Source organism: Equus przewalskii, chromosome 4 (assembly GCF_037783145.1).
Source record: "Equus przewalskii isolate Varuska chromosome 4, EquPr2, whole genome shotgun sequence".
Lineage (NCBI taxonomy): Eukaryota > Metazoa > Chordata > Mammalia > Perissodactyla > Equidae > Equus > Equus przewalskii.
Window position 1 is genome coordinate 94,409,388 of NC_091834.1, and position 20,589 is coordinate 94,429,976.

The 20,589-nt window shown below is 36.8% G+C and overlaps 1 protein-coding gene across 1 annotated transcript; it reads right to left on the minus strand.

The window, feature by feature from the left end:
- Positions 1-19,257: 19,257 nt before the first annotated feature.
- Positions 19,258-20,259, minus strand: TAS2R38 (taste 2 receptor member 38). Its single transcript, XM_070618133.1, is given in 4 exon segments — positions 19,258-19,524; positions 19,527-20,059; positions 20,062-20,133; positions 20,136-20,259. Coding segments are annotated over 4 exon segments (996 nt in total).
- Positions 20,260-20,589: the final 330 nt, after the last annotated feature.

Genomic DNA, 20,589 nt, shown 5'->3' on the forward strand with positions numbered 1-20,589 from the left:
GAAGTTTCCTGCCAGAGGGGAGCATTTTTAGGAGAATTTGGAAAGCAAAATACCACAACACAGACTCACCCTTTCTCTGTTTCTGGATCTCCTTGAAATATAATGGGAAGAAAATATAGAAAAATCTTAACAAATAGGGCATGTGGGTGAAAGGTTTCTGGAAACTATTTGTCCTTTCCTTGCAACATTTCTGAAAATCTGAAATTATGTCAAAATAAACATTTTCAGGAAAGAAATCCATCTGAAGTCACTAATATTAGTGAGTAGGTCCTCGTGTGTCCCACTTGCTCCATTCACTGTCGTACAGCTCTGCTCAGTCCCCTTTATCACGACTTGTCCTCTCTGCCCCAGTCGCTCACCTTCCAGACCATATGCCATGTGTGTATGGTGACTATTCGGTATTTCTGGAGCTGGCACTCTGCTGGATACAGGGGATGGAGTGAGGGAGAACAACACTCAAGTCTTATTATGAAAAGTTTTCATTCCTTATTAAATTTGAAGACTTCTTTTTATATTTTTCCTACTATAAAATGTGTTCATTAGAAAATATTGGCAAGGAAAATTGAGAAAATAAAAAACATCCACATAAGTTCACACATTTAACTATAGTCATTGTTAACACCTCTAGATGTGTATTCTTTCTAGGTGAGTAGATAGAAAATATAGATAGGTAGATAGATAGACAGACAGACAGACAGATAGATAGATGGATGGATAGATACTGGTTCATTTAGAAAAATGGGAAATTATTGTATATAGCTTTGCAATCTATGTACTATTGATTAAACTTAACACTGTATTATAGATATGCTTCTGTGTCAAAATATAGATCTTTATAATGTACTGTGTAGTACATCAATAGTATTCAGGTGTAAATGTACATTATTTATTTAAAAATTTGACAACTGTGATTCTTCTAGTAAACTGTAGTGGATGAGAGCAAGTTTTAAGTTAGTCCTGGGTTTGATTCCTGGCTCTGCCATTTACTACTGGATGTCCTTGACTAAGTTACTGAATCCCTTTAAGCTTCCATTTCTTCATCTATAAAAGGGAGTGCTTAGAGTAAACACCACATAGGCTTGTATGAGAATTAGCAAGATAACGCTTGTCATTTTATTAGTGTGATACCTAGCACCTTGACTATAAAATTTTAGTATTCTAGCTATTTTCTAACACACCTAATGTACAGTGAGTACTCAAGTACAAGCATCTTTGTACACATCTTAAATAATTTCCTTAAGCTAAGTTCTCAGAAATGTAAGTGCTAGATCACGGGACATGTACATTTTGAGAGCTTTGAAAGCTGCGTTTTATTTTCTTAGATAATTCTCTGAGTTTTTAAAAAAAATCTGATCAAACTTGATTTATTCTGATCATGGTTTAATTACTTGCAGGGTTGCTGTCCAGAGGCCTCCACATACTTATCAGACACCAATTATGCTCACTATTTAGGCACTGTAGGGTTCAGAGACTTGGTTGTTGTTATTTAGGATCTTTTTGAATAACAGAGGAGAAACTTTCTGACTACTGTATCAATAAAATTAATATACTTGGCTGGCAGGTGAATATTCTACAACAAAAAAGTAAAAAAATCTTTCAAATACCATCAAAAGGAAGAAAATGTCATAGTACAAAGGGATGTCTATAGAGGATTTGGGGGAAGCATTGTGACTGATGCACTGTGGGAAACTTCTGCCTCTTGTAAGGAAATCTAAAGAAAGACCTGAATTCTTGTTCAAAGCTTTTGGAGTCCAATGATTTCTTTAAACTTGACAATATCAGAAACTTTGCTACCAGAAGTCAGCAGTCTGCAATGGCAATTAAAATGCCACGGAGGCGTTGCTGCAGATGAAGTCAACGGCGTTTGGAGTCCGCCCACATTGCTTGGGGAAAATCATCAGGAAGGGAGTTGTAGTCACACAATTGTAAGGAAAGTACCATACACTGTCTGGGGGAAAAAGATGAGATCACTGTGATTCTCAATCAGATGGTAAAGACTGAGATAAAATATTCTCTGCTTAGTGAGTCAAACGAAATATCTTGTTTTTCCAGACTAAGTCCTAAAATTAAAGGATGAAGTCTTTCTTAAAGAGGAAAACTGAGTTTAATGGATATAGAATTTCAGTTTTATAAGATAAACAGAGCTATGGAGATGGATGGTGGTGATGGCAGCACAATATTGTGAATTTTTTTTATACCCCTGAATTATATAATTAAAAATGGCTAAGATGATAAATTTTATGTTGTGTGTATTTTACTGCAATAAAAAATTGATAAAAAGAAGAAAAATGAGATTTAACTTTGGTGATCTTCATGTGAAATTAAGATGAATAGGCCGTCTTTGGGACCTCTTCTAATAGAAAGCAAAAATAGAGACAACGGAGTTCCCTTATCCCAGCTTCCAGAATCAACTGTTGAAGCTGACAGAGAATGACACCAAACAGATGGACTGCCTATTTTCAGGATCTATACCCTGTGGTGACAATGGCAGCAACAATAGTAACTCTGTGGAGTGACCAGACTTTGTGACAGTAGGAACTATGACTGACCTATTTAGACTGATAAGTGACCATGAGTATCCCTAGAGGGGCACATCTGAGACAGGAAACTCAGAAGAAGAAGGGGCATCTTATGATTGATTAATTGGAATTTCAGAGTGGTAGCAATATGAATATTTACAAAAATGACTTTATTTTCTACCTCAAGCTCATGAGGACAATATTCTCTCTTGAACCTTACTATTAGGCATGTGTACATTTAAGTGTATATTTTTCCTTAAATACATATTGCCTGAATTTTTTTCAAGCAGTTTAATGAGAAAACCTGGAAATTGAAAGAGACTTGATGTTTCCTCTTATCTTCACAGTCAGAATTCTTGAAAGGATTGTCAGTTTTCACTACCTCTTCCTCCCCACCTGCCACTTACTCCTCAGCTCACTCCAATCTGAATCCCACCATGACCACATCACCAAGTAATAACTCCTGTTCAAAAGACTAAGTGAACGCCGTTTGGTCTTTGTATCGCCTGATCTTGTAACAGGGGCCCCCATCATCCTGTGTGATAGACTACTTTTCTTGGCCTCCATGATTCTGCATTCTCCTGATTTTCCTTCTTTCTCCTTCTTTCTCTCTGGCTTGTCCTTTTATTTTCTTCTCCTCTGCCTATTTTTCAAATTCTCTGCGTATCCCTCTTCTCTTCCTGGTCTCATGGTTTCAATAATTATGTTCATAAAGATGATTCCAAAATCTTTACCTGAGTCCAAGTCTATACTGAGCTTGAAATCTATATATCTTCTGCCTAGTTTCATTTTTCACTGAGATGCTCCACAGACAACTCAGAGTCAACGTGCTCCCGAGTGTATTAATTATCATCCTCTGCTCAAACATGTTCATCCTCTTATGTTTCCTATCTCTGAATGTGAGGACCATCTATTCAGTTGCCTAAATCATAAAATGTTGGTCTCGTCCTTGGCTTCTCTCTCTCCCCTACCTCCCATCCAATCAAACTCCAAGTCAGGATGGTTCTCTCTCCTCAAAGCCTACCAAACTTATCTTCTTTTCTACTTTCTCACTGTTACCCCTTATCCAGTCACCACTTGCTCTCTCCTTGATCTTTTCAACAACCTTAAAAGAAACCTCTCTGCCATAATCTTGCCTTTAACAGCTCTCCACTCTGCAGTCAGAATGATCTTTCCAAAATGCACACTTTATATCACTACCCTGATGAAATATTTTAGTAACTTTCCATTCCTCTTAGGATAAGGTTTGGGCTCTTTAACAAGGTCAATAAGTCTTTGCACATTCATTATTTTAGCAAATGTTGCTGAGAGCTGCCAGATACTCTTCAAGGCATTTGGGATACACGTTCTGGCTCTTCTATACATCTCATGTCACCACATCTACCCTGTCTACTAGCGACATTAAACTTCTAGTTCTTTCTACACTCTCTCTGGGATTCAAGTCTTCACATATTCACCTGGCACATATTTATTGAGTATGTAATATGTGCAAAACACTAATGGAACCGCCTCCTCTCTCCCAAGCACACATATATTCCTATATACTCTCTTTAACTAGATAATGCTGACTATCCTTTGGGTCTCAGCTTAAATGTCACTTCTTTCAGGAAAATTTTCCTGCCATTTCTCCTTCCTTGCCCCAATTGGGTTTAGGTGTCCCTTATCTATGGTCTCATGATATTATCTACTTTTCCCTTGAGGGCACTTATTATGTGATAATGCACTTGTTTGCTTCCCCTTCTAGACTCTGAAATCATAAAGGCAAAGCTGAGTCTGTCTTTGTCACTGCTGTAATGCCAGCATGTCCACAGTACTTGGAACACTGCAGCATGGCATTAGGCTCCTAGGTTTGTTGGATTTTTATAATTTATTCATAAGACAGTGGTAGGGCCTACAAAATGTTGCTAATCAACTAAAATTTTGTGTAATATTCTTTATGCTAATTAACAAATTTGCTATTGTAGTTTTCAATGAGGATAATATGAGTGGTAGACCATTTTTGAAGATACTGATTCCTGATTAGAAAACTTCTTATCTTAAATGACCACCCTGGAGTACGGATTGTGACTACAATACCTCGGATGATAAATAACCACCCCCTAATTTGTAATAGAGTTAATTCATATTCACACATATATTACTAATACTGTTTTATTTTAACGTACATTACCAATCCGTCACATGACAACACAGAATTCACAAAATGCTCAGAATAAGCCTGCTTTGGGAGAAACTATAAAGACCTACTAGTAGAACTCTATGATATATACAGTACCCTAACCTGAAGAGTCAGGGCGTGGAGGTGAGGGGTGTCTGTGGGGCCTGGATAGGGGATGATTCAGAGCCTGTGGGAAGGCTATCGGGTTCTGGAACGGAGATCCCATGGAGACACTCATACTTGGCTTCCACATTGTGCGGTGGCTCACTGAATAAATTAGAAGTCCTGCTGAAGTTGACAGTCATCCACTTGGATGATGAGGACATGACTCCATTTCTATCAAGTTGCCACAGCACCAGGCAAAAGAAACACTGTGCTCAGCAGTTGGGCTTCCTGCTCAGGTTGTCTCTAGCCTGGTGAAACAGGACCAGAGAAAATAAAAGACTTCCTTCATCTTCGTTCATCAGATCCTGTAAGACTTGACCCTTCCACTATCTATCAGGTCCCATCACAATTTTGAATGTGAGGAAAGCTCTCTAACCTTCTACTTCAAAGTTTAACATGTAGGAAAAAAAAATCAATGGATACGTGAGAATGCAGTAACTCAAAATAAGGTGAGCATCATGAAGAAAGAGATCCAATGTCTGTCTGTGAAACAAAGTCATTATAAGACATAGGAAATCTTAGAAAACATCTCACTTGTGTTTTCACTAAGATTTTAGAAAATACTAATTTTATAAAATAGAATATGACCTAATATCACTAAATTGACAGACAAATGCGTTGAGATTTAGTTGCTGATTTAAAAAAGAAATCAGTGGAGGGAAGGATTCTGAATAGCAGATTAGATACTACAGAAAAAGAATGAGAATATTTGAAGTTATTACTAAAATGTTAACTGAGAATTCATAGAACAAGGAAAAAAGAAATAAATGTGATTGGAGGAGAAAGAAAGGGAGATGTGAGGTCAGATAGAACAGACCAATTTACATATGCTGTGGTTTGCAAAAGACGCAACATGAAAACAATACATATAAGAGCAACAATAATCAAAGAAATCATGGAAGAAAATGTAAACGAAAAAGCTGGAAGTTAGGAAAAATCAATGAAAAGAGTCAAACCTAGTTAAATTCTCATGATTTCTTTAAATTAAAAAAAAAAAGAGTAAAAAGAAAATGTATTGTAGAGGCCTTTGGGTAGGAAAACCTATGAAGGAAGTAAAATACTATTTTTGTTTCAGATTTTTGTTAAAAAATTCTAAATCCCAGAAGATCATAAATGAACATCTAGAGTCCTGATGAAGAAACATTGCGACGTAGGAACTAATAATATGAGTAAAGTACAATACGGAGTTTAACTTAACAATTTCTCATGGGATGTGGCTGTTAGAACTCTGAACTTAGAGCCCAACCCCCACTCTCTTCAAACTGGAGTGCTCAGGGCCTGTCTGTGGTCTCTGGACTCTAAGCCTAACTGACAGGAGGCTAGTAAGAGGAAAGAGTCGACCCTTCTCTCTAGTTTGGAAACTCAGCAACCTTCAGCATTCCGCAGGCCTATGTGCTTGCTGTGTGTCCCCCAATAGAAAACTGACAACAATATATAATAGTCCTTTCCTACATTCTGGATTATTCAACCTAAATAGCATCTTCTTAAGAGTTTATCTCATTGTTCTCTCTCTCAGCTCCTCATTTCTCTTCTACTCAAACATAAAAATACTGCTCTCACACTCCATTAGAGAGGGGTTGCAAATTGGTAGCAGAGGTTGCAAACTGGTGGCCCACATATTTCAGCTGTATTTTGTTGATCCGTTTGGTGTTTCAAGAAATTTGAATCAACATTTTGAAGTTTTGGAGATTTCACAGATATCCAGGTATCTAGAAGATTGGATACTATTGAGAACACATTCCCACAGGGCAGCAGTTGCTGGAGCAGGGGTCAGGCTCACGAAGTTTGTCCTGTCTCACCACCCCTTTGGAAGGAATCTAGTTGCCAGCAATTGTCATGCTTGCAAAGAGGGGTTTTTTCCTTAGAGTAGAGCAAGAGTTGTTTAAAGTCATACCTCTGTTGAAAGAGGGAAAACAAAAGATAGAATGAAGAGTCCACATGCTTCCAGAAAACTAAGAGAGAACATATCTCTTTGTGAAAAGTAAACAATATTTTATGTACTGAAAATGCAAACTGTGTCTTTGCCAAAAAATAAAACAAGATGCAATTATGAAACAGAGAACAACTGCTATATATATATATACATATATATATATATATATAAAACTCATGATGAAAACCAATTAACCGAAAGAAAGAACTAGAATTTCCACAGGATTAATTTCTAAATGCAAATAAAATAGGTTTCGCAAATGCTTTTGTGAAAAAGTGGCCATAAAATCTTTTACGGATGATGAATTTCTGAAAGATTGTCTATGGAGTGAAGGAGAAATTATAAGACTTCAACAGAATCAAACATTCACGAATATGTTGTAGCCAGAAATACTGCTGCTTAGAATATTGAAGACGGGTGAGAACTTGCTAGAGAGGAAATAAATATTCTGTGGTGTTTTCCAATTACAGAAGATGAAAGCAAGTTTATAAATAGTAATTCCAAGCAACTAGCTACATTTACTTGTGGTATTGATTGAAAAATTTATGCAACCAATGAATTTTAAAATGGTACCCATGATATCTACAGCATCAAGAAATGACCTACATGTATGTACTAAGAAAAGCTTTGATATTTTACTGTATGTAGAAAGGGAAAATTAGTAAGCGTGACTAGGGAGAAGTTCTGTGATGGTCCTTGGTACAGTCAGACTTGACAGTGAACTTAAAACCACTGTGGCAACATTTTGCAATGGCGAGGAACTGAAGTTGCGTCATTCATCGGCAAACACGTTGTGCTAAAATAGTCACAGATGTGGTAATAAAGCTATGCATCAGACATGCCTAAGAGGTCTGGAACTGCAGAAAAGCCAGGGCTTTGCCTTGTGAATTGGATTCATAGTTTGATAGTCTGTTGTACTCCATGCGGTACTAAGCAACATTAGAAGTTAACAGAAGGAACACATGCGTGGAGATTTAAAATATACCATCTGTCATTGGCTCTGAGTAGCACATCATTTTTCACAGAATGGCATCTCTGGATTTAGGGTATAACATTGTTAATGATAAGGAAGCATTACACCATAGTTTAATTGGCAAATTTTTATTTTTCTCCCTCGGTGGTATATAAAATAATGATGTATCTCACAATCAATACTATTTTAGATCTTGTGAAATATGATAAGAGAATATCACAAACACATTTGTCATTCAAATTTTAAACTTAGGCAAAATAGATAAATCACTATACAAACATAACTTACCAAAACTGACTCAAGAAATAGGAAACCTGAAGTGTCCTTGGGAACCGATGGCCCTAAGATTTTGGAAAATTGTAAAGTACAGGCTTCAAGAAAACGTTTTTTTAATGTGGCAATTTCTGTGTTAAGATTAAATTTGAAATCATTTTTCAGGAACAGTATCCTTTAGTTTTAGAAAATTTTTGAATGGGCCAGATATACAATTGTTGAGGTAAGACTTGCAAATTTTGTGGTGGTGGTTGGTACAAACAGTAAATTAACTGCCATGAAGGTGAGTCAAGCCATAGATTTCATGATTTTGTTTGGAAATGGATATTGTGTGTAATTCTGCTAAAGTGAGATCTCAGAGACCTTTCCTCCTCCTTTTTCTGAGTGAAGAAATATTTCTTTCCTTTATATGTTTTTATAGTATGTGGCATATAAACCAGCGATTTACAGACTCAAATACCTATAAGTGCTTGACAATTAATATGATGAGTGACCTCAACCAGGTATAAGAAAAGCACCTGTCAGAGTTATAGGAAACTTTTTCTTTTTACTGAACTGAACACATAACACAAATATATGATATTGGAGACAATATTTTAAATTCACTGAGAAAAGTACAAATAGAAAATTAGAAATGTTTAATTATTAGATTATGTTTTCATAATTCTCTATCCTTTTGATTTGGAACTAGAAACCTAGTGCTTTTTCTTCTGTAGATTACAATTTCAAGTTAGTATTGGGCATTGAGAAGTGAAGTGTGCAATCCAGCCTTGATTCCTTTTAACAAGGAGCAATAGTTAATTGTGTTCTGCTTCATAATGGAAAATAGTTCTTTCAAGTATAGGTTCTTCTAAATATAAATAGAATATTTGCCCAATAACTTTGAAATCGGAAAACATACGTTGAAAATTAATCTTGTATTTAATAACCTTCGAAGTATATTTCACATCATCTGGTTCATTTTTGAAAACTAATTTGTGTATAGAAAGTGAACTAGTGTATTTAGTATTAAATAAGTTTCCCCAAATCAAACTTTTTTGTAGGAAGGAGTGAATCTAATTATATGGTTGAGTATCTACATGTGAATAGCCTGGCAAAGACGTATTCCAAGTGCTTAGATGGCACATAACATCAACAAAAACAGGGCCGAGTCTTTGATGTAATCTTCTAAAACATATATCACGTAATATTTCAAGTGTACAAAAATGAATAAAGAATAATATAATAAACACCCATCTCCTAATCTGAGAAATGAATCATTAAAATATAACTGAAGCTCCTTTTGTAGTACTCGTCAGTCACATCCTGCTCCTCTTCCACCAGTAGCAAATACTCTCATGAATTTGGTGTTTATAATTCTTGCATATTTTTTCATATTTTATCACATACTTATGTAATTCTGTATAAAATGTAGTGATGTTTTCTAGGTATTTAAGGTCTACGTAAATGGTATAATACTGTATGAATTGTCCTAAAACTTGTTTTTTTCATTTAACAAGATGTTTGTGAAGTCATCCCTGTTCAGTTTCACTGCTGGGTACCATATACCATCAGATGAATATATCACAATTTATTCATCCGTTCATCTATTAATAGATATTTTGGTGCTTTCAGTCAGTGTTGAAACAGATTTGAAATTATCAGGCATTAGGATTGCAGAACACCCAGGCCTAACCACTGACTACACTATTCACTGACTACACTACGAATTGTCTCTCTGAAGGTTTGTGTCCTAAAAGCAAAGAGTAGCAGGAAAAATCATCTGTACCTCATATTCAAAGTCATTGCTCAAAGACCCAAATGGGAAATAAAAGATACAAAATAGCGCAGTGGAAAAACCCAGATTTATACCAAACTCAGTTCTGTGTATAAACAATTGCTCAATTCCCCTGAGTGTTTAGATAAGCCTTATAGGCACTCAAATATCACCTCCCCCAGGGAGCCTACTAATCATTTCAATAGTCAGTCTGAAGTTGGAATGTTTGGGACTGATGCTGGAATTCCTTAGTTTATAGTTGGATGATTAGGTTTGGGATATGAGCATGTGTATGCATACTTCCACTTATGAAGGTTTCCACTCTTTCTACTCCAACTAGAAGATGCCAGAGGACCTGAATCGTGGCTTGAGAGATGCTAGTCCTCAGCAAAACAGTGAAGTAGATACACTTTGTCATCACTAGTTCTTTTTCAGTTTTCCCTACCACCATTTTTGGCATGGATACCCATTAGGTACACACAGCAAATTTGCTGAATGATTAGGAGGAGAGATTATCTGGGGTGAGAAGGATTTGGGTCATTCCTATCAAATACTTAGAAAACTGTGCATATTTAGGACCTCCTTTGTACAGAGAGCTTAGAGTTGACTCCTGTATCATCATCTCATTTCCTCTTGCTCCTTTAAAAAGCATAACACCTTCTCAGGAGTATTTGAGCAGCATCACAAAATAACTAAGTAAAGTTTGTTTAACTTTAATCATAAACTTTAAATATGTTAAATTAAATATGCTTTGCAAACAAAGTAGATCAAGTAGAATAAAATGATTATGAAAGATGCCCTAACAATAACCCACACTCTGGATCTCATGTGACTATTCGTCTTGTTTAGATTGCTGAAGTCAATCCTGCATTATCTAGATATCCTATTCATTCTGAGCTGGGAAAGTCTAAGAATAATGCTTTTTTTCTGGTCCACAACTAACTGAAATGGTTGTATCTTCTCTTTGCGTCTGCTGATAGAGTTACTGATTCCACTTATGGATTTTGTATCACTCGTATCGTAGGTCTTTTGGTTGCAAGTGTAATAACTTCAATTAAACAAATTTAGGCAAAAGTAGTATGTATTGGCTCATGGAATGTGATAAAGGGTTTTACAGTGAAATCAAAGCAGAACAAGGATGTAGCTGGATCTCTGAAATATCAGGACTCAAATAAAACCAGTTTTTTCCATATTGACCTCTTGTCTCTGCTCATTTATGCTTATATGGGAGGAAACATGGCAGGAAACTAGCCATGAGAAGCTGCTGCATTTCATGTCTTACAAATTTTGATTGGATCAAGTTACAAAACTCCCAAGGGTAGACTTCAATGGACCTGGAATGGACCTATCAAATATGATCAGGGACAGGATCATGGTAAACATCTTAGTTGGAGCACAAGGAGGAGCATTTATCTCTAGTTGGGGGTGGTTTTTCTCAGAAGAAAGAAGAGTCTGAGGAGGCAAAAAAATAAAGTCTGGTCCATTCCAACGATCCTCACTACCTCATGCCCACTTGCTTCTCTTAGAATTTTATGGGTTCAAACCTTGACAATATTTTTCCTCCACTGTCATGACCCAACTCGAAATTTACATTTTCAGGCTAGCTTTTCTTTTCAGGACCACAAGTCTATTTCCAGTTCTATCCTCTAATCTGAGTTTTAGTTCCTCATTTCCAAGAATCTAATGGTGTTTTGCAACCAGGTGATGTTGTGTCAACCCAGTTGCAATAACTTCCAAACCACATTTACCCTTTTATCCAAGCTCAATCCAACTTCCTTTCCCAACTTCCTTATTTTTGTTAGTGATTATATCATATTACAACACACTCTCACGCTGAAAACCTCCTTGATGCCTCCTTCTCTATCAACCACCATAGCAAGACAGTGGTTGATGATATTTTTCAAAAGCTCTTTCTTATAAATTCAACCCTCTCTATTCCAGCTACCACTGTGCTAGTCCAAATGGCTCAAATCCTTTGCTTCCTCCTCTTCAAATCAATACAATCAGACAAATCTTTATAAAATCACTGCTATGATCATGCCACTTCTCTATTTAAGGTTCTATTATAACCATTAACCTGAACAAGCCTCAACTCTTGAGTTTGGGAGAAAATATTTGTAAATTGTGTATCTGATAAGGGGTTAATGTCCAAAATACATAAGGAATTTATGCAACTCAATAGCAAAACAACAAACAAGCTGATTAAAAAAATGGGCAGAGGATTTGAATAGACATTTTCCCAAAGAAGACATACAAATAGGCAACAAGGACATGAAAAAGTTCTCAACATCACTAATCATCAGGGAAATGCAAATCAAAACCATAATAAGATATCATCTCACACCTGTTAGAATGGCTATAATCAAGAAAACAAGAGATAACAAATGCTGGTGAAGATGTGGAATCTTTGTGCACTACTGTGGCAATGTAAATTGGTACAGTTACTATGGAAAACAGTAGAGGGGGTCCTCGAAAAGTTAAAAATAGAACTACCATATCATCCAACAGTCCCACGTCTAGGTACATATCTGAAGATGATGAAATCACTATCTTGAGGAGATATCCGCATTCCCCTATTCATTGCAGCATTATTCACAATAGCCAAGACATGCAAACAACCTAAGAGTCCATTGGTGGATGAATGAATAAAGAAAATGTCATAAATATTATTCAACCATAAAAAAAGAAGGAAAGTCTGCCATTTGTGTCAACATAGATGGACCTTGAGGGCATTATGCTAGGTGAAATGTCAAACAAAAAAACACAGATACTGTATGATCTCACTTTTTAAAATCTAAAATCATTGGACTCATAGAAACAGAGAGTAGAATGGTGGTTTCCAGAGGCTGAGAAGTGGGGAAATGGAGAAATGTCAGTCAAAGGGTATACAGTCTTAGTTATAAGAGGAATAAGTTTGGGGGACCTAATGTACAGCATGGTGACTATAGTTAATAATACAGGATTGTGTACTTGAAACTTGCTATGAGAGCAGAGATTTAATGTTCTAATTGTAACCAACAACAACAAAGTGGCAATTATGTGAGTGAGATGAAGAATGTGTTAACTAACTTTATTGTGGTTACAAATGTTATATGTCAATTATATCTTAATAAAGCTAGAGGGAGATGCAATATATTAAAATTTGTGAGATATGGCAAAAAATATGTTTAGCAGGAAACTTTAAGCTTAAAGCTTTACATGTTTATATTAGAACAGAAAAAATGATTTAAAATCAATGATCCAATTCTCTGACTTTTTTTTTTTTTGATGAAGATTAGCCCTCAGCTAACTACTTCCAATCCTCCTCTTTTTGCTGAGGAAGACTGGCTCTGAGCTAAAATTCATGCCCATCTTCCTCTACTTTATACATGGGACGCCTACCACAGCATGGCTTGCCAAGTGGTAACATGTCTGCACCTGGGATCTGAACCAGCGAACCCCAGGCCTCCGAGAAGCAGAACGTGTGAACTTAACTGCTGAGCCACCAGACCAGCCCCTAATTCTCTGCTTTAAGAAGCTCAATCAGGAGGAGAAATTAAACCTAAGAAAGTAGAAGGAAGGAAACATAAATCGTAGAAAATAAGTAGAAGAAAATAAAGGAAGTAGAAAAGAAAAAACAAATGAAACCAAAAGCTGGTTCTTGGAAATATCAATAAATTGATAAATTTCTAGCCAGAGTGATGAATTAAAAAGAGACAACAAAATTTACCAAAATTGGGAATGAAATAGGGGATAGCAAAACAATGCTACAAACATTAAAATGATAATAAAGGGATATTATTACCAAATTTATGGCAATAAATTACAAAAACTTAGATAAGATAGACAAATTCTTTGAAAAATACAATTTACCAAAATAGATCCAAGAAGGAATAAAAATCTTAATAATACTATACCTATTAAATAAATTGCAATTATAAGAATTACAAAAAACTTCCTGAATAGGAAATATCAGGCCCAAATGATTTCTTCGATTAATGCTGTCAAATATTTAGGGAAGGAATGATATCAATGTACACAAAGTCTTACAGAAAATTAAGATGGAAGAAACATTTCCTAGTTTGTGTTATGAGGCCAGAATAACCCTGACATGGAACATGGCAAAGACATTAAAAAAAAAGAAAGAGATTGGTATTGCTCATGAACATAGATGCCAAAATTCTTAATAATGCATTAGCAAGTCGAATAGAGCGACATATAAAAATAATAATACATTATGACCAAGTGGGTGCTTATCCCAGGAATGCAAGCTTGCTTTAACATTCAAAAATTATTCAATGTAAATTCCTATGTTAACAAAATAGAGAGGAGAAACCATACAATTACCTCAATAAATACAAAAAAAGCTTTTAATAAAATTCATTTATTGATGATAAAAAAAAATCTCAGCACACTAGGAATAAAAATAGCCTTTCTTAATCTGATAAAGGAGATGTACAAGAGATCTACAGGTAACGTTATACTTAATGATGAAATAGTCAATGTTTTCCCCCTAAGATCAGTATGAAGCAAGGATGTATACTCACATTACTTCTAATCAATATATTTTTTCCAAGTTATTTTATTGGGATTATAATGGTTTATAACATTGCATAATTTTGGGTGTACATTATTGTTTATCAATTCCTGAATACACTTCATCGTGCTCACCCCCAGTAGTCCAATTTGTATCCATCACCAGACATATGTGCCCCTTTATCCCTTTTTGCCCACCTGCCCAACCCCCTTCCCCTCTGGTAACCACTAATCTGTTCTCTTTATCCATGTATTTGTTATCTCCCACATATGAGTGAAATTATGCAGTATTTGTCTTTATCTGTCTGGCTTATTTTACTTAACATCATATCCTCAAGGTCCATCCATGTTGTTGAAAATGGGAGGATTTTTGTCTTTTTTATGGCTGAGTAGTATTCTATTGTATACATATACCACATCTTCTCTATCCATTCATCTATAGATGGATGTTTGGGTTGCTTCCACATCTTGGTTATTGTGAATAATGCTGCCATGAACATAAGGGTGCATGAGTCTCTTTGGATCATTGATTTCAAGCTCTTTGGATAACTACCAAGTAGTGTGATAGCTGGATTGTATGGTATTTCTATTTTTAATTTTTTGAGAAATCTCCATACTGTTTTCCATAGTGGCTGCACCAGTTTGCATTCCACCAGCAGTAAATGAGGGTTCCCTTTTCTCCACATCCCCTCCAACATTTGTTGGTTTTTGTCTTGGTAATTGTAGCCATTTTGACTGGTGTAAGGTGATATCTCATTACTTCCAATCAATAGTGAACTGAAGATCCTGGCCAGAGAAATAAGTTAAATAAAATAAATAGAAGGCATGAAGTTTGGGAAGGAAGAAGTAAAATTGTCTTTATTTGCTGATGACACGATTAAGTATAAAATTTCAAAGATTCTCCAAACAACAATTAGAACTAAGAAATTAGTTTAGGAAAGTCACAAGATACACGGTTCATGTACGAAAATCATTATATTTTTATATACTAACAGGAAATAATTAAATATGAAATTTTCAAAATTCCATATACAATAACACTATAAAATATTGAATACTTGGGGATAATTTTATCAAAAGACATATAAGACCTCTACACTAAAACCCATAAAACATTGCTGAAAAAATAAATATATAGAGAGATATATTGTGTTTGTAGACTGTCACACTGAGTGTTTTTAAGAAGTCAGTTCTCCCCAAATTGATAGCTAGATTCAACACAATTAGAATTACAACAGGTTTTTTTCTTTTTCCTGAGGAAGATTCACCCTGAGTTAACACCTGTTGCCAATCTTCTTTTTTTCGTATGTGAGCTGCCACCGCCGCATGGCCACCGATGAGTGGTGTAGGTCCATGCTTGGGAACCAAAACCATGCTGCTGAAGTGGAGCATGCAGAACTTAACCACTCGGCCACTGGGGCTGGCCCAAAACTTTTTTCTTAGAAATAAACAAATTGTTCAAAAATTAGTGGATTCAGACCAGCCAAAACAATTTTTGAAAATTGTTTTGAAAAATTTGGAAGGCTCACAATATCTGGTTTCAAAATTTACTATTAGCCTACAATAATCAAGAAATTGAGGTTTTAGTGAAGGGATAAACATATAGGTCATAGACATGTAGATCAATGGAACTCAATATAGGGACCAGAAAGAGAACAATGAATATATAGTCATATGATTTTCGACAAAGATTTCAATTCAATTCAATGAAGAGACGGAAGTCTTCAGCAAATGGTTCTGGAATACCTGGATAGACATATGGAAAAAATAAAGTTCAACCCTACTTAACATTAGATACAAAAATTAATTCAATATGTATTACAGTCTTAAATGAAACTTAAGTGAAAACTATTGAAATTCTAGAGGAAGTCATAATAGACTATTTTTGCATTTGGGAGGTAGGCAAATATTTCTTAGAGAGGAGACAAAAGGCACTAAGCACTAAAGGGAAAAAATATGGTAAATTGGATTTTATAAAAATTCAAAATTTCTGCTCACCAAGTGACACCAAATGAACATGAAAAGAAAAATCATAGTCTAGGTTAAAATATTTATAATACGTATATTGAAGGACTTGTACCCAGAATATGTACACACACACACACACACTTAAAATCAATAAACTGCTACAAATAAATAATAAAAAGACAACTCAATATAAAAAAAGGGCAAACAAATCAAATCGTTACTTTATAATAAAAGTTGTACAAATGGCCAAGAAGCACATGAAAAGTTACTTCATATCATTAGTTATCAAAAAAATGCAAATTAAAACCACAATGAGTTACCATTTGCCCATATAGGAATGGCCAAAATTTCAAAAGACTGACAATACCAATTGTTATCGAGAATGTGGAACAACTGTCCTGCATTGTTGGTGGGAGCATAAAATGCTTGGATCACTTTGGAAAACTCTTTAGCGATTTCTGCTAGGCATTTATCTAAGAGAAATGAAAACTATGGCCACAAAAAGATAGACTCAAGGTGTTCATAAAAACTTTATTCATAAAAGCTCCAAACTGTAAACATGCAAATGTTTACCGATAGTGAGTTGATAAACAAGTTGTGACTCACGAACTATTAAGGATGAGTTTCAAAAACATTCTGTTGGGCAAAACTAGCAGAAACAGAAGAGTATTTACTGCACGATTCCATACAAAAACAGGCAAAAGTAATCTGTGGGAAGAAATTAGTATAGTGGTTGCCCATAGTGGGTGAGGATTTACTGGAAGAGGAATCCTGGAACTTTCTGTGCTGATGGAAATATTGTATATCTAATTTGGGGGGTTAGCTACCTTCATGTTTATATTATCAAAGCTCACCGAGTTAGCACCAGCCCCCGTGGCCTAGTGGTTAAGTTCGGCACGCTCTGCTTTGGCAGCCCTGGTTCAGTTCCCGGGTATGGACCTACACCCTTCTGTTAGCAACCATGCTGTGCTGGTGGTCCACATGCCAAAAAAAAGAAAAAGTTAGAGGAAGATTGGCACAGATGTTAGCTCAGGGCGAATCTTCCTCGGGGAAAAAAAAAAAAAGTAAAACCTTCACCAATTACACACTTAATGTCTGTCCATTTTGCTCTATGTAAATTTTATCTAAAAATGAAAAAACACTGTAAACAAGTATTGAACTCTAGTTAGTCATTTTGCTTTTTGCAGTATTATAGGACAGCAATTCTGAAGCTACTTTATATTCTAGGCATAAGCAAATGAGCAAATATATTGAACATATATAGAGAATATTTCTCATGGTTAGAGAAGGGACCTACATATATGTAAAAAAGGAAGACTAAACGGAACTGTTTACTATCAGATTGGAACTGGAGGTATTAGTATGGTGGAGACAGATAGGAGAGAGAAATGGGGCAAAATGTAAATAATGGGTAAATGTGGGTAAAGGGTATACAGTAATTCTTGCTACTTTTCTTTAAATTTGAAATTGTTTCAAAATATAATGTCGAAAATAAAGCCACGGAAAGCAGTAAGATGTAATGGAGAGCCGTCCGGAGAAAACTTAGAAAGAGAGAAAGCACAATCAGAAAGAACGTCCTTTAACTCTTTCCTTTTATGATCATATTACTCCAAGTCCTCTGGGGGAAAGTGGAATTAAAAGGTCATCGTACAGTCCAGTGGGAGGGTCACATCGTCCAGCTCAAGAAAAAGGGCATCTAGAACAGTGCTTCTCACTGTTGCCTGCGTCCTGGAATCACCCCAGAAGCTGTAAAAAAACATGTTGCCTGGGTTCCATCTCCAGATTTAATTGGCCTAGTATGTGGCCTTGAGCATTGAGATTTTTAAAAGCTCCCCAGGTGATTTTACTGTGCAGCCAAGAGTGGAAACCACTGCCTTTGAGGGAAACCTACAATGACTTTGGTGTCCACCAAGGAAAGGACACCAGATAAAGTTGCAAATTTTGCAGCCATTGGAGGTGACCCAAAGGTGGGACAACTGAGAGGAGGAACCGGATTTATCAAGGCCAAGCGCCTGAGAGGAACAAGCAGAGCTTTAGCAGCGCCCACAGCTAGCAGAACCAGAAGCTTCTGTGGGGTGACCTGCGATGACTTTGAACCCCGTCAAGATCTATGTCTGGTGTGTCTTTTTCTTGCCTGAGTCTTTTAGGACCTGATTTGAGGGAAGCCTTCTTGGCTGAGTTCCTGTGGAGGCAGAGAACGCCGAACCTCTACAAACACACATTTTAGCTAGGCTATTTTGACAAGTTCCCTAACTTGTTTGACCAGCGCTTGGTACCAGACAAAGCTCTGTCTTCAAGGGCAAATGGAACAGAGCCAGAAGTCACACACAAGGCGCTGGGATCCAGGGTACCTGTTGAGCAAATATCTACCTCTCGTCTCCTCGCTATAGAGCAGGTTGAATGCACATTTCTGAATCAGTGTATTTTCTGACAAAATGACCCCTGGTTCCTGTAGGAGTTTCAATGTAGGACCTCTTGAAACTGAAGTGATGGCATAATTGTTCTTCCAAGTTTGTCGTTTCATGTCTTTTGTTTCCATGAAAATTGTGGAGTTTGAAGAGGATTATGCTATTGCCATAGTGGGGAATATTTTCAAATATTAGGCCAGCACTTGATTTAAGAAATAGGTTTTGCAGTCATATGAAAATTTAAGTGTGTTATCTTGGGGTTTAGATATTTTTTCATAAGAGGTGATTTCTCTTGTTTTGGTTCATACCAAGTGCTAATAAGCTATAGTATACAAAGCATTTATTCTAAGTACCTCGTTTCTATATTTTGTTAATTTTATCAAAACAAGCCTAGGGAACCAATGCAATTCTATTTGCCTAGGCCATGCATGTATAGAGCTTTAATTACTTTATTCTACTATGGGTGAGTCCATTGATGTAAAGTGGAGAGACTTCCAGTTATGTTTTACAGAAGAAATTGGGATATGTTGCTGAAGGTTTTATGAACAATCGGAGGCATAGTCATGAGGAGCCCATTTCATGTCCACTCTCAACATAGATCTGGTGTCCTGGGATCTGCCTTGTAGTCTGCCCTTACCTTTAGGCTGCTCTGAGCCTAGAGTGGAATGGTCTCCACAGCTCCCCTCAGCTTAACATTGCCTGAGATCAGGATGGCTGCATGTCCCGAGGGACAAACTGCCATTATCCATGCAGAGACCATTACGACAATCTTGCTATGTCACAGCATCAGTAGAGGTATTGAGATGAGGACAGCGCAGAACGACACCACATAGAGGCAGAGAAAGGAGATGAGAGATATTTGAGTGCTTTGATCTGGGCCTCCAGGCTGGGATGGCAAGGCTCTCTAGTTTTGGCCCTCATTGTCCTCATGTGCCTCCCCAGGAAGATAATTAACATACCAGAAGAAACAGAAAAAAATAAGAAAGGTGGGATGGACGCCAGGCTGTGGAAGAGGAAGGAATGAAAGAAATTGAGTTTTGCAATTTGCAAATTGAGTTGTGAATTGTTATTCATGAATAGCATAGTTGAGACTGTGGAGTGAGATGTACTGAAAAAGTCCCGCAAACAGAGGACAGTGCAGACACAGGCGAAAAGAATAGCACCCAGGAGCATCTTGGGGATCTCCCTGGAGATGCAGCTTGCCAAGCAGAGCAGGAAGGTGTGAGAGAAATGGACAATCTTGGAGCAGTAGAGGAGACTGAGGCAAGTGGCAAGCCAGATGCCAGCTTGATTTGTGATCATTCAGAGCATGATGATAGTTTGGTAGCTGAGGCTCAGTGGGTCTTCCATCTGCTGGAAATGGGTAAGCTGTATGGCACCCAGAAACAGAGCCCATGCAGGAAAAGCCAAGAGAGGTTGAGACATAGCAGGATAAGATCACAGTTGCTTAGTGGCTGCTTCCTCACCAAAAATTCACCAAGAAAATAAAGGCATTGGCCAGGATTCCCGGAGCAAACTCCAGGAATGAAAGTAATAGAAATGCATTCTTGACTTTGTAGGACACAATTATGATGGAAGGCAGAGTCAACATGATGTCTCTTCTTACTTGGCTAGTCTAAGACTCACATACCACCCAGAAGAGAAGGGTAAGGATACATTCTGAGCCAGGGCCTTCCCTTCACAAGGCATCAGCTCTTGCTCCAGATCTATTCCAAAGTGAATATGTAAAAAGTTTGTCAGCAGACTTAGAGTGATGTTGTTGCTTTAGGATAACTCTTGGATACACACAAGGGCTCATTGTAAGAGTAGAAGGATGATGATTCTATCTCTTGGGTGATGCAGAAGCTTTTAATAAACCCAGGTATTTCTGTGCGATAGCCTCCTCAGAGGGCCACAGTGCAGCATCAAGGATGCAAACAAG